The sequence below is a fragment of the Pteropus alecto genome, unplaced genomic scaffold (genome assembly GCF_000325575.1).
Source record: "Pteropus alecto unplaced genomic scaffold, ASM32557v1 scaffold113, whole genome shotgun sequence".
NCBI lineage: Eukaryota > Metazoa > Chordata > Mammalia > Chiroptera > Pteropodidae > Pteropus > Pteropus alecto.
The window spans coordinates 6,462,898-6,476,892 of NW_006433949.1; the positions used below are offsets into that span (position 1 = coordinate 6,462,898).

The window sequence follows — 13,995 nt, forward strand, 5'->3', positions numbered from 1 at the left end:
TGAGGTCTCTTTCCTCGGCTTGCAGACAGTACCTTCTCGCTATATCCTCACATGTGGCCTCTCCTCTGTGCCCATGCCCATGGTATCTCTTCCTCTTATAAGGACACCAGACCTATTGGATTAGGGTCCCATCTTTTTAATCTCATCTAACTTTAAATAGTTCCTTCTTAAAATACAGTCACATGGAGGTTAAGTCTTCAACATATACAGGGGGATACAAATTTAGTCCATCACAGAAGCCCTTTCAGATTTTTGCCCACACTGTCCAAGTCTTGGGGGACTTGTAGCAATGACCTGTGTCTGCAGCACTGAAGTCGCCACCTTGACCATTCTAGGTCAACCCAAGCCGGATCCCAGCTGTGGTTGGAGGGCTGCTGGATGTGGATTGTTCTGAGGAAGTAATTAAAAATTTAATCATGGTAGTGAGAGGACAGTTCTCTACCGATGAGCTGGTGGCTGAAGTTGAAAAAAGAAACAGGTAAGGTATCTTAGCTTGGTATCTTCTCTTGCCCCTGGGGCCTAATGTTTGTTGTTAAATCTCTGGCTGATTCTCAAAGATCCTTTTATGGTGGCCTCCCAGCCTCGGGGCTCACTGTAACAAATCTTAGGTATAGTAGTGAGTTATTTGTTGTTGGTACTGAAAACCTTCAAGAAGAACTTAACAATTGAAATCAAATCTGTCTTGGTCCCTAAAGCAACCTAAAGTTAATGGAACAAGAGGTTTTTGTTTGTTTGTTTCTCCAAGCAAGCTTCAGAGTCTGGTGTCTGCCCTGGAGGTTTTGGGCGTTAAGCTTTGGGACTTTCACAGTGCTCTTTCTTCTTTCAAAGGCTAAAGCTGCTGCTTCCCTGGCTAGAGTCCCGGAGTCATGAGGGCTGTGAGGAGCCTGCCACTCACAACGCACTCGCCAAGATCTACATCGACAGCAACAGCAGTGCTGAGCGCTTCTTGAGGGAGAATGCCTTCTACGATAGCCACGTGGTGGGCCGCTACTGTGAGAAGCGGGACCCGCATCTGGCCTGTTTAGCCTATGAGCGGGGGCAGTGTGACGTCGAACTCATCAAGGTGGGTAGCAGATCCACTTTGCTGGGTGTTGCTCTGGCCTCCTGGAGCAGGGCCTCAAATGCATGCTCTGTGGGGACTGATGAGGGCTTCCTCTGAACCCCACAGTGGTGGTGGGTCCTGAGGTACATTTCTGCAAACTCGGTTTCCTTGTAATTCTGACATCTTGTTTCCGACCTGCTCATGCCTTATTTGGCTGTCCTGAGGGCAAAATTGAACCCCGTAGCCTGACCTGGGAGCTCCTTTGTAGACTGCCAGCCTGACTGCCTCCCTCTTGCCTCTCCTTACTGAGTGTCTTTGTCCCATGTGCCCTTGCACTTCCTGCCTTCCTTCTTAGGAGAGTCCCCTATACATGGCCTCCGCAGTCTCTTCCTAACCATGGCGCTCTTGCTGGTCCCTCTTGGAACATGCCATCACACCTTCTGCCTACCCCTGTCCTGGCTTGGATCTACGCATACTTAAGTACTTTTTTAGATTGAGCTCTTGATCCTTAACTGTGGGGCCTAAAACGCCAGAAATATCATGTAGGTGCATCTGATGTTTGACCATAAGCTCCTTGTAGGCACTTGGTCTGTTTTCCTCCAGCACCTCAGAACATCTGACAATGTGGTGGAAACTCAGCAACTAGAGAAGAAACCTAGTAGTGTGAAGGTGAACCAGTTTGTGTGAAGCTGGGATTTTAGCTAGTTTGATACCATACTCCACCGTTTGACTTAATTTATCACCTTCTTATTAAAGCACGGTTCAGGGATTGCTTGAAGATCTTTGCACTCATCTGTCCTATAGGTGATATAAGATAGACATCACCTTTTGGTAAGGCACAGTTCAGATAGGGAAGAAATGCTCACTAAGGAAGATCTCATGTCAGACAAGAAGCTGTGATGAATTTTCAGAACAGGCACCAGCATTCTTGTGCCAGGACAGCCTGCTCCTGCTGTGCACATGTGAGCAGCCTGTGTTCACAGACACACACGCATCTCTTAGCCTTGTGCCTGATGTCAGACTCAGTCTGATTCCCACCAGGCCATAGCAAGAGCCTCACAAATTAGAATGTTCCAGTGGACAGTTGGTTTTTTGGAGATGTATTATAACATTCAGAAAAGGATCTCAATTTCAATCAGTGAAAGCAAATTTTAAATATAGGCCTTGAAATGTTACAGCATATATGCTATTTTGTATCAGTGCTAGGCTATTCTAATTACACTTTAGAGATGGTTTAGAGCTAGCTACATGTAAGAATTTACATTTAAATTAATTAAAATTAAAAACTCCTTCATACATTGTATTTCTAGTGCTCAGTAGCTTCCTGTGGCTAGCGGTGAGCATGTTGGACAGCACAGATGTAGAACATTTCATCATCTCAAAGTTCTAGGAGTAGCGCTGCTTTAGAGTGGCAATTAGATGTGAAGAGAAGCTAAGCACATCCATTGTAAGTTGTTGCAAACTGAAAAATGGGCATTTTTAGGTAATTTTTCATCTGAGTAAATGAACCCTTTGAGATGCTGCTCATCCCAATCAAAGCACTATGTCTTACCTGGACCCTGGCTGACACCAGACAAATGTCAGGGACAGAGGGAGCTGATGGGGGTGGGTCCCCCAAGTAGTTTCTGTTGGTTGGCTGCGTGTATTACACACATGAGTGTGTTTATTTCAGGTTTGCAATGAGAATTCTCTGTTCAAAAGTGAGGCCCGCTACCTAGTACGCAGGAAGGATCCAGAGCTCTGGGCTCACGTCCTTGATGAGACCAGCCCATCCAGGAGACAGCTGATTGACCAGGTGAGGCACAGAAATGTGTGCACTTGAGCACACCTGCATTTTGCCCTCTAATCGTCCTGTGGCTCAAGTGATTGGTTTAATTATTACATCAAAAACATCTTTAGATGCGTGGTCAATCTTATGAACCTTCACTACTCTTCTCCCTCCAGAAGCAGCTCGCCTAAAAATGGTTTTGACGCCCAAGGGTGAGCTCACTTAGAGCTGTTTATTGGTTAAAGCATAGAGTTGGCCCTGATATCTGAAGTAGGGATGTTCATTCCAGTAAAAGGAACATCTAACAATGTGCTGCATGCTGGATCCTTAAATTTTTTTCCAGCTCAGCCCCAATTAGCAGAAGTGGCTCTCAGGGTTATCTTGGCTGGATGTCCTTTTGTCAAAAAAACCCTCGTATCCTTGTGACGATCCAGTGCCTCCTTGGAGCCTAGGGGGCAGTGCAGGGGCCAGGGGTCCTGCTAGATGGCAGATGGTCATTGGCCTCAGCTACTTGGTGGGCTTCCTACAGCCTCAGACAGTAGCAGATGATGCCTTTATCATCCTCTGCACTCTCTCCTCGGCTGCTGATCATGGTTTAGGGGTGAGCTGAGACCAGTGTGGGAACAAGACCCTGATCCAACAAGTGGTCTTCAGCACCCACCTCCCTTGTACAGATTGCCACTCCTCTGGGTGCATTTATTTAAACTTGGGGTTTTTATTTCACCTGTATCTCTACTGCATTTTACCTTCTTGTTCTCTGTCTACTCTTCCTCAGGCCTGTGCCATTATTTTTTTCTCAGTAAACTTTATTTTGGGATACTTTTAGATTTATACAAGTCCATTTTATTTTGAATCTTTATTATATACTCTTCTCTCAGATTTACCTGAGGATTTAATATTAATACTTTTCATCCAAACCTGGGCCTGGGACAGAGTCTGTTTGAATTCCATTAGGGACCTTAGTCCAAGTTCACAGATAACAACATTTCTCCAGGTGTGGTCCAGCCTTCTGATATGTTTTGAAGGTCATATCACATTGGCACTGAGAAGAGCAGGTTTACCACTGTGCTTAGTTAAAGCTGGCAGGTACCCCCTGATCTCCCTGTGTCTGCATGGAGTCACTGGTCCTGTGATTATGTCTGCTTGACTGAATATTCATAGCCACCTCCTGCAGTGCCCGTATAATTAGAGGGAGTGCATGATGGCATTGGCAGACTGCTTTTAGAAACTCATTTAGGAAGAGAAACTCATTATGGAAAATTTACTTAGAGGAACCAGTTTCCTGAGGTAAACTTAGGTTGGGCATCCTGTGTCAACCCAAATAGATGGTAGAAATTTATTTTTGCCCTTAAAACAACCAGTGTGTATTTAAAGTGCTCTAAGGTTTTCAAGAATTGACAATTAGTTGTCATAATGCCAGGGAACACATTTCCTACTCTGGATGGACTTTGTGCTGTGTTACAGTTCTCCCTTCCCTCAAGTATGCCCTTTTTGGTTACTTATCTACTGTGATAGCCCATTTTCTCTAACTCCTACCTGTCTATTGGGATTGTTTGTTATAAACAACTCAGAGGTAGAACTTTTATATCTCATGGTGTATTGAGTACACAGTAGCCACTTGTAAGGTGTACTGGGCTGACGTTGATTCGGGTTCCACTGAAGCCCCTCAGGATTGCAAGGTGAAAGTTCATGGCTAAAGGTATATATCAGTTATATCAGGTCTCCTCAGAGCTGTTTGTTTTTTCTCATTAAGTCACTGCTGTTGCCCACCTTGGATGAACACCAGAAATTTAGCAAAGATGATGGAACATGAAGTCACCAAAGGCCCCTGGTACAAAATGCAGAGTGTGGTGCTTGTCTAGTCTGCTGTTATTTGGGAAGTATACTCTGGAAAAATGTCTTTAGTTCCAATTTGTAAGTTTTCTTATATCTGAGACATGTGTAATAATTGAATGAAGGGCAATATGGCCCGTCTTTTGTTGGTCTTTTCTTCAGAGCATGGTTCAGAGGGCTCCAGAGCTTAAGTACACTTGATTAGGTCCCTGGACGTGGACTAGGCCACAGCAGCTAGCAGGGGGCTGCCAGAGGCCCCTGTGGTGTCTTTATTAGAAAAACAGATTAGCTTAAAAAGATGAAAGCATACATGCATTTCAACTACCTGTTTAGTGTGCTGTGTTATTGGCTTTGGAGTAAATTTAAAGTATGGTCATTGGGGCAGAGATGAGAGTCTGTAGCCCTTTTGATGTAAAAGAAAAACTAATTATCAAAGCAAATGGAGAAATCCCTGCAACTGACCCTTTTAGATGCCCTTTTCCTTTCTGCCTTGAGTAATCTCCCATTTTTCTCTGACCATTCCAGTCTGTCTTAGAGGAGTCCTTCCCTTATCCTCAGCTTAAATGATACGGTCTTTAATTGACTATCTAACTACATTCTTTCAAATAACTTTTAAAACCAGGTGGTACAAACAGCATTGTTGGAAACACAAGATCCTGAAGAGGTCTCAGTCACTGTCAAAGCCTTTATGACAGCTGACCTTCCTAATGAACTGATTGAGCTACTGGAGAAGATTGTTCTGAATAACTCTGTCTTCAGTGAACACAGGTGAGGATATGCCAGAGTTGGGGGTGGGAGAAGATGTTGTGACTTGGTCAGATTCAAACACCTGCTTAACATTCACTTTCTGTTGTAATCTTGTCTCGCTTCATCCACCCAGCCTCACCATCCGCTGCTCCCCGGACACATGGTCAGTCTTCTTACTGCTTTCTGTATCTCAGTCCCACCTTTCCCTTACCTTATTTAAATCCCACTTGTCTTTTATAGCCCAACTTAAATCCTCTTTTTTTTTCAGGAAGCCACACTTCCTCTTTCTGCTCTGGCCCACACAATACTCAGAGAAAGGGAGCGAACATTTATTAAGGGCTGAGTTTGTCCCAAGTATGTTAAACTCTTGAAATCATGGTGAACAAAGCTTGGCAATATATTGCAAGAGAACTAAACCTGGGCCTGTAAATCTTGCTGGAGGTGTAATGCAGAAGCATGATGAGTAGGATCCGGGGTAGGAAAAACATTCTGGGCAGAAGCAACAGCCTGATCAGACATCTTGGAGGTTACAGAGTATGCCTCAGCATGGTCTCACTACTATTTATCACCACTTGGAAATTCATTGTCGGATTCTCTGTCAAACAGATTATAGCTATTCACATCATAAATTCCCTCTGTAAAGATTTAGTTATAAGATTTATTTTGTAGCCCAGAAAGGCTTTTGAGGTTTGTGGTATCATGTTAAGGAGTGTGTCCATTAGTTTTTGAACTTGGAAATGCTGTATGGTAAATTATGAAATGTGAAATTATATTTTAACCATAATTAAAATATAATTGCTTGATTACAGGATGCCAGAGTTAAGGTACCTGAGGTGGCTAGGATATTCTGTCTTGCTATTTGGACAACCTCCTTTGATAGATATTAGCTTGTGAGTACTTACCACAAAAAGACACTTAAAGGTGGTTCTGACTATGTGTTGCCTCCTTGGACACTGTTGCTTCTCAAACATGCAGGGGAACCTTCAAGTTCAGATCCTATCACTAGAAAAATTTTAAATGTAGGATGAAATATACAAATGATCTTTTAAATTGAATCAGTGAGCTAGCAAGTAAAGAAGTCTGAGGTTTAAAAAAAGAGAGAAGTAGGAAGGACACAATCTGACTCTTGCTAAGCCCTGTTGAACCCGTGCTGTAGTTCTCACACCCTTCAGGACACAGACGACAGGAGACAAGATCTAAAGGCCTGCAAAAGGTGTGAAGTTTACAAAGAAACCCCTCCTCAGTGCAAGGAGAAACTAAGAGTATGCCAATATTGTCTAGCCCTCTGCTGAGAGACCACCCAAAACAAACCAAAAAAGAGCCCTTTTGAACCATGGTGCTAGATTATGAGGAAAACCTGGCCCTAACAAGCTGGGCTTTTTATAGGTTCTAGCACAAATTCATGTAAACTGGCATAGTGTTAAAAATCCTCAAGTATGTAATTTAAGTAGTATCTTCATATCTCTGTCAGAGACAATTACAAATTATCTTGAGAAGAGCCTACCTTCTAGCAAGGTTTCAGAGAATTCTGACAAATTACATTCTAAGAAATAATGAATGCATAGTAAAAACTTTGACAAACTGTATAAGGAAACAAGGCACCATTCATTAGTAAGAGCCAGCAGTAACAGGTTGAGTCAGATCTGCCTGGAGAAACTGGAATTATCAGAGGGATTGGAATTATCAGGCACAGAATATAAAATTACATGTAAAGTGCTTAAATACCAAAAAAAAGATCAAGCAGATTTTTAAAGTTCCAAATAACTTTGACAAATATATAATATTTAATATAAGTATAAATTTCAAATATATAATATATATAATTGAAATTGAAGTAAGCCCCAAATAGGTTTAGCAGCATTAAAGAATAAATGAATTTGAAGATAAATGTGAAGAAATTGCAGGAACATAGCCAAGACAAACAGGTAGAAATGTGAAAAGATTTAAGAGATATACAAGTTAAAGGGAGATCTAATCAGAATTTCAGAGAGAGTGAAGAATGAAAGACATTATTTGGAGGAAGAATGATAAAGATTTTAAGAACTGACTAAATTCTAGTTCTCGAATTCAGGAAGCCCAACAAATCCCAAGGAAGATTAATTTTTTTAAACCACCTTTGCGCACAGTATAGCAAAACAGCAGGACATCAAAAAAAAAAAAGATAAAAGGTAGATTACCTATAAAAGAATATGAATTAGATTAACAGCAGACTTTTCAACAGCCTCAGTGGAAGCCAAAGAATAATGGGATGGTATAATGACTTCAAAGTGCTTATAAAAAATAACTGTCAGCTTAGAGTTATGTATTTGTAAAATTAATATTATTGCAAAATAGAGATCTATTCATACAGATTAAATGAAGGAGGTTGCCAATAACAGACTTTCATTAAGGGAATTTGAACAGGTGTGTTTTAGGCAGAAGAAAAGCAATCCCGTGTGGGAACAACAAGGAATAAAGAGCAATAAAGTAGTAGCTACATAAAACAAAAAATATCTTGTGGTGTTAGGAAGACAAAGAACTAAAATAATAGCTGCATGTAAGTTGGGAGGTAGTAGTATTGTAAGGTCCTTTTTTTGTTTAAGAAGAAGATAAAGATAATGATTACATTAGTCTTTGATACATTATTTGTGTTCAAATTTCAAGTGGAACCACTGAAAGAACAGATTATATAAATTCTAAACTAGTGAAGGAAAAAGGTGGAATGAGAAAATTATCAACCCAAAAGAAGGCCAAGAAAGACATAAAAATGTAGAAACAAATGACAAGTATAAAATAAGATGGTAGCAATAAACCTAAATATAACAATAATTACATCAAATGTAAATGAATCATATATTCCAATTAAAAGACAAAAATGTTCAAGTGGATAGAGAAACAAAACCATGAATATGCTCTTTATAAAACACATCTAAAACTTAACGTTAATGAGAAGTTTAAAATAAAAGAATTTTTAAAAATTACACAAATGCCAAACCTAAAAATGCTGATATTATATTGATATGTTTTATCTATTTTTATATGGTATATATTAGTATCACAAAATGGACATTAAAGTAAAAACTGTTGTTGAAGTACAGAGGGCCAGTACATACTGATAAAAGGTTTAGTTCACTAGGAAGATAATTCTGAACTTATATGCACTTAATAATATAGTCTCAAAATACATAAAGCAAAAATTGACAAAATTGCAAGGAGACGTAGGCAAATTCATCACGTTGGGAGATTTAACTGTTGACAGATGATGCACATTATAAGCTTGCTGGGAAGAATCTATTCAATAAATAGACATGATTATTAAAGAAAAAGCAAACCAAAAGACAGATAAAAAAAAAAAAGAGTGAACTTCTACAATTCTATTCATTCAACTGTGGTAAACAGCGAGATATATAAATTCAAGAATGATCAGAAGATCATATTGAAAGACATTGGGGTTTTACCTACATCACTCAAATTCAGTGCAATACCAGTAAAAATCCTTGTTTATTTACTTATGAAACTTGACAGATTTTAAATTTTAAATCAATCAAAAGGGTAAAAGGCCAAGAATAGTTAAATGCCCTTAACACAAATAATAAATTACCCAAGAAGTAGGAGTGGGTATTGAGATGGCAAGGTACTTACTCTGATCTAGAATTATTATAAAACTAAATTAAGACATGATGGTTTTGGCAGGAAATAGAAAAATGGACTGTTAAAATAAAAGAACCCTAAAATGCACATACACATATGACAGCTGGCTCTACAGATGGAAACAATAGACTTCAGTGAGAGATGTTAGAACAGTTGGTTATCCATATGGGAAAATTTTGAAATTGGACATCTGTCCCATACTATGTAAAGATTTAAGTGTAAAAGGCAAAACTATAATATTTTTAGAGTTTATGTTTAAAAGAAGAATATATTTATGGCTAATAAACTCTTAAGCCAGTCATTTAAAAAACAAATCTTTTTGTGAAAAGCTGATAAATAGGATTAAGTTAAATTTAAGAATTTTATCATCAGAAGGTGAGAAAAGGGGAAGCTACAAACAGGGGGATGACATTTGCAACTTACATACCCATCAAAAACTAGTATGGATATCATAATGAAAGAAAAACCGAAACAGCCTGATAGAAAGCACAGCAAAGCACTTGAGCAGTCCTCCAGCAAGTGGAGAGATAGCCAGCGAGTCTAAGGGAGGGATTCAGATTCTTCAGCCATCAAGGAAACACTGGGACTGCTGCGCACCATCCCTTTTCTCCTACAGAGCAGCAGGGATCTAGCTCTCCTAATCAGACTTGATTGAGAATGCGCAAGGGCCTCTTACCTGCCCTGCTGAGAATGCCCATTAACTTGGAAAGCAATGTATGCCAAAAGATGCAGTTTCCACTCTTGATTATGAACCCTAAAGAAACTCACCTCAGGTGTCTCAAAGCAGCACAGTTTCAATAGCAAAGATCTGGGAGCCGTCCAGATACCCATTGGTAAACAGGCTGTGGTACCATCATGCAATGGAAAGGAATACTATACAAAAGCATGGATGAATCTTAGGACCTAACTTTTTAATGTATTTTCTTTCTTCTTTTTAATTATTATACAGTAAAATTGACCTTTTGTGGGGGATGTACAGTACTAGGAATTTTAATATGTCTAGATCATATAACCACCACAATCAGGATACAGAACTGTTCTGTCACCCTACAAAACCCCTTTGTGCTAGCAATCTTTTATAGTTACATGCCCCCAACCCTGCAGCCCTGGCAGCCACCCATCTGTTCACCGTTGCTCTGGTTTTGCCTTTCCAAGAATGTCATGTAAAGGGAATCACATAGTATGTAATCCTTTGAGATTGGCTTCTTTCACTCAGCATGATGTCTTTGAGATTCATCCAAGTTGTTGTGTGCATCAATAGTTTGTTCTTTTTTTATTGCTGAATAACGTTCCATTGTATGAATGTACCACAGTTTGTTCATTCGCTCATTGAAGGACATTTGGGTTATTTTCAGTTTGGGTGATTATGAATACAGCTGCTGTAAACATTTGTGTCCAGATTTTTGTTGAACATACCCACTGGTTTATAGGGTATATATAAGTTTAACTGTTTAAGAAACTGCCAAACTATTGTTTTCCAGAGTGGCTGTATCATTTTGCATTCCCACCAGCAATGTGTGAGAATTCTAGTTGCTCTGCATCTTCACCAGCACTTGGTATTATCAGTATTTTTTTTTTTTAATTTTAGCCATTCTAATATAAGCGTATAGTGGTGTGTCGTCATGGTTTTCGTTTGTATTTCCCTAATGGCTAATAACGTTTAAAAGCTTTTCTTGTGATTATTTGCCATTCGTATCTCTTTTGGGGAAATGTCTCTTCAAATCTTTTGCCTCTTTTTCAAATGAGTTATTTGGTTTTTTACTGTTGAGTTTTGAGATTTATTAATACTTTCTCGATACAAGCCCTTTGTTGGATATGTGATTTACAAATATTTTTTCCCAGTGTGTAGCTTCTCTTTTTATTCTCCTACCAGTATTATTCATTTTGATCAAGTCCAATTCATAAACTTTTGTGGATTGTGTTTTGGTGTTAAGTCTAAGAACTCTGTGCCTAAGCCCAGGTCACAAAGATTCTCTGTTTCCTTTTAAAAGTTTTATAGTTTTACATTTTACATTTATATCTATGGTCCAGTATTTAATAAGATATGAAGTTTAGGTTAAGGTTCATTTTTTTGCCTATATATGTCCAGTAATTCCAGCATTATTTTTTGGATCTTTTTTCCATTGAATTGCTTTTATATCTTTGTCAAAAATCAATTGGCAAGGTTGTGTGATGACTGCAACTTCATTCTTGTTCAAAATTTAGAATTAGCTTGTCTATATCTACAGGAAAATCTGGGATTTTTATTGGAATTGCATGAAATCTATAGACCAATTTGGGGAGAATTGGTATCTTTACAGTGACTAGTCATATCTATGATTACAATATGTCTTTTCATTTATTTAGCTCTTTGATTTTTCTTATCAGCATTTTATAGTTTTCAGCATGTAGATGATGTACATATTAATTAGATTTATACTTAAGTATTTCATATTTTGGAGCTATTATATAGGGTTTTTTGGGGTCACAATTATGCATTGCTAGTATATAGAAATACAATTGATTTTTGTTGTTGACTTCATATCCTGCAACCTTACCAAACTTACCAGTTCTATGATTTTTTTTCTATAGATTCCTTTGGATTTTCTGTTAATCATGTTGCCTGCAAATAGGGATAGTTTTATTTCTTTCTTTCTAATCGAGATTTTTTTTTCTTGCTTAAATGCTCCAGCTAGAACCTCTAGCACAGCGCTGAATGAGGTGATGAGAGCAGACATCCTTGTCTTGTTCCTGATCCTGAGGGGAATCAGCCAGTCTCTCACCATTGAGCACGGTGTCAGCTGTGGGATTTTTGTAGATTTTTGTCAGATTGAAGAAGTTCCCTTCTGTTTCTAGTTTTCTGAGAGTTTTTATCATTAGTTGGTGTTGGATTTTGTCAGATGCTTTTTCTGAATCAATTGATGATCATAGTTTTTCTTTTTTAGATTATATTATTTCTCACATTTTGGAATAGAGCAAAAGAAAATAAATTTTGTAAGAGTGCATCTGGTATGATTAAAAAACAGGAAACTTCTTTGTGATTATTTGGAGTTTACCTTCCTAAAAAATGCACTGCATTTATTTAAAAAAAAAAAAAAACAAGAAAGTTCAAAATCACGAAAAGCTACTTATATTGCTTACAATATATGTGGTAACACTATAAACCACAAAGAACTGATTAGAAGCACAGTTCAGGTAAATAGGCACTTGTGAAATGGGGACAGAAGGCAGCTACTAGAGAAGCCACTGCATGCCCCCAGTCAAGGATGATATTCTGACTCTCTCAGCAGGTGCTTTCCCAAGACTTCAAATCCCATGTACTTCATAAATGTTCTATTGTACCTACTTATCAATCATGTGTATGTACACTAAATACTCTTTAAAAGTGGGGGTCTTGCACTGGCCAACCTGCCAGAGTGTCGTGTGCCTTCTTCATTCCTGTGACGCCATGCCAACTGCCACTTCTTAGGAATCTCCAGAATCTGCTGATCCTGACCGCCATCAAGGCAGACCATACTCGAGTCATGGAATACATCAGCCGCCTGGACAACTACGATGCCCCAGATATTGCAAGCATTGCCATCAGCAGTGCACTATATGAGGAAGCCTTTGCCATCTTCTGCAAGTTTGATGTTAATGCCTCAGCAATCCAGGTGAGCTGCTGAGTGCTGTCATGCTAGACCATAGCTCCTTCTGCCACACTGAGTCCTTGTCATCTCCAAGGGTATCAGACCCTCAGGTTGTCCGATATGCCTCTCAGATTCTTGCACTCTTTTCTGCTCCTCACCAGTAACCCATCCTCCCAGCCTGTTGGCTCCTTCTCTGCTGGTGCTCCTTTCTGCTGGCTTTTACCCCCTACTTCTCAGTCATTCTCCAGCACTCTACTGGACTTGGGTACTTGACACAAGATCATCCACTCAGACCTGGTGACTGAGGTATCTGAATCTCGGAAGCTCTCACACATGATGATTATTCCAGCCTTTCACCCCTGTGCTGCTTCAGTTCCCCAGAGCAATCCTGCCAGCCCTCCTGCCTGCCTTCAGCCTCACCAAGAACTCTCGCCTTCATCCTCATCCCTTTCCTTCCAGTCTGCTAGCCTTTTCTGATTTTATTTCCAAACTGATTGTAAAACATGAGACATATCACCTTAACTGCTCTCTTACCAATATTTTTGACTTCCTTGCCTCTTCCTTTTTCATCTTTTTATACCTGCTTGTGAGAGCTTGATCTAGAAGCCTCTCTTTTCTGTTCCCACGTGGGCTATAAGCTTGCTCAGCCCTCCAGCCTGCCCTGTAAGCCTGTTTCTGCCAGATGAGCTATCTCATTTCCCAGAGCAGGTCCTTTGAACCTTTACAGCCTATATGCCCCATTGCACTGTCTTGCCTCAAGATCAGGAGGCAACTCCTGTGTCCCTGCCCTTGGCCCAGAAAGCTTAGCCTGGCTGTCTCCTTCCTTCATGCCTCTCTGTTGGAGTGTCTCTTCTCTGTCATCCTTTTCCCTGTACTACATTCCTTCTCCTCCATTCATTCATCTGAAAAATACTTACTGCCCAGTTATTTTGGACTGAATTGAATGGTCATGCAACTTTAGGCAGAATTTGGAACTGAACAAAAATCTGCCTGCTCCCTGGAGCTAACTGGGTATTGCAGAAAATGAGAACCCTCTTGTAACCTCTAGGTCCTGATCGAGCACATTGGAAATCTAGACCGAGCATATGAGTTTGCAGAGAGATGCAATGAGCCTGCCGTGTGGAGTCAGCTGGCCCACGCCCAGCTCCAGAAAGACCTGGTGAAGGAAGCCATCGACTCCTACATCAGAGCTGATGACCCTTCCTCTTATCTGGAGGTTGTACAGGCAGCCAGCAGGAGCAGTAAGTGAACCTCCTCCCCATGGAGCTCTGCTTCTCACTGGTGAGGCCTGGCGAGGCCAGGGTGTGGCCCTCCTTTGGAGTCCACACATGTTATGTATTCAGAGATAGGAAGACATCCCTGAGTGA

General features: G+C 40.0%; 1 protein-coding gene across 1 annotated transcript in view; it reads left to right on the top strand.

The window, feature by feature from the left end:
• The window catches only part of CLTCL1 (clathrin heavy chain like 1), an 85,457-nt gene that overhangs the window by 50,216 nt on the left and 21,246 nt on the right, over positions 1 to 13,995 (top strand). The window contains exons 16-21 of the mRNA XM_015586793.2: positions 336 to 478; positions 829 to 1,063; positions 2,715 to 2,837; positions 5,266 to 5,411; positions 12,469 to 12,652; positions 13,677 to 13,869. Coding sequence (XP_015442279.1) covers positions 336 to 478; positions 829 to 1,063; positions 2,715 to 2,837; positions 5,266 to 5,411; positions 12,469 to 12,652; positions 13,677 to 13,869 — 1,024 coding nt within the window. The remainder of the gene's footprint in view (positions 1 to 335; positions 479 to 828; positions 1,064 to 2,714; positions 2,838 to 5,265; positions 5,412 to 12,468; positions 12,653 to 13,676; positions 13,870 to 13,995) is intronic.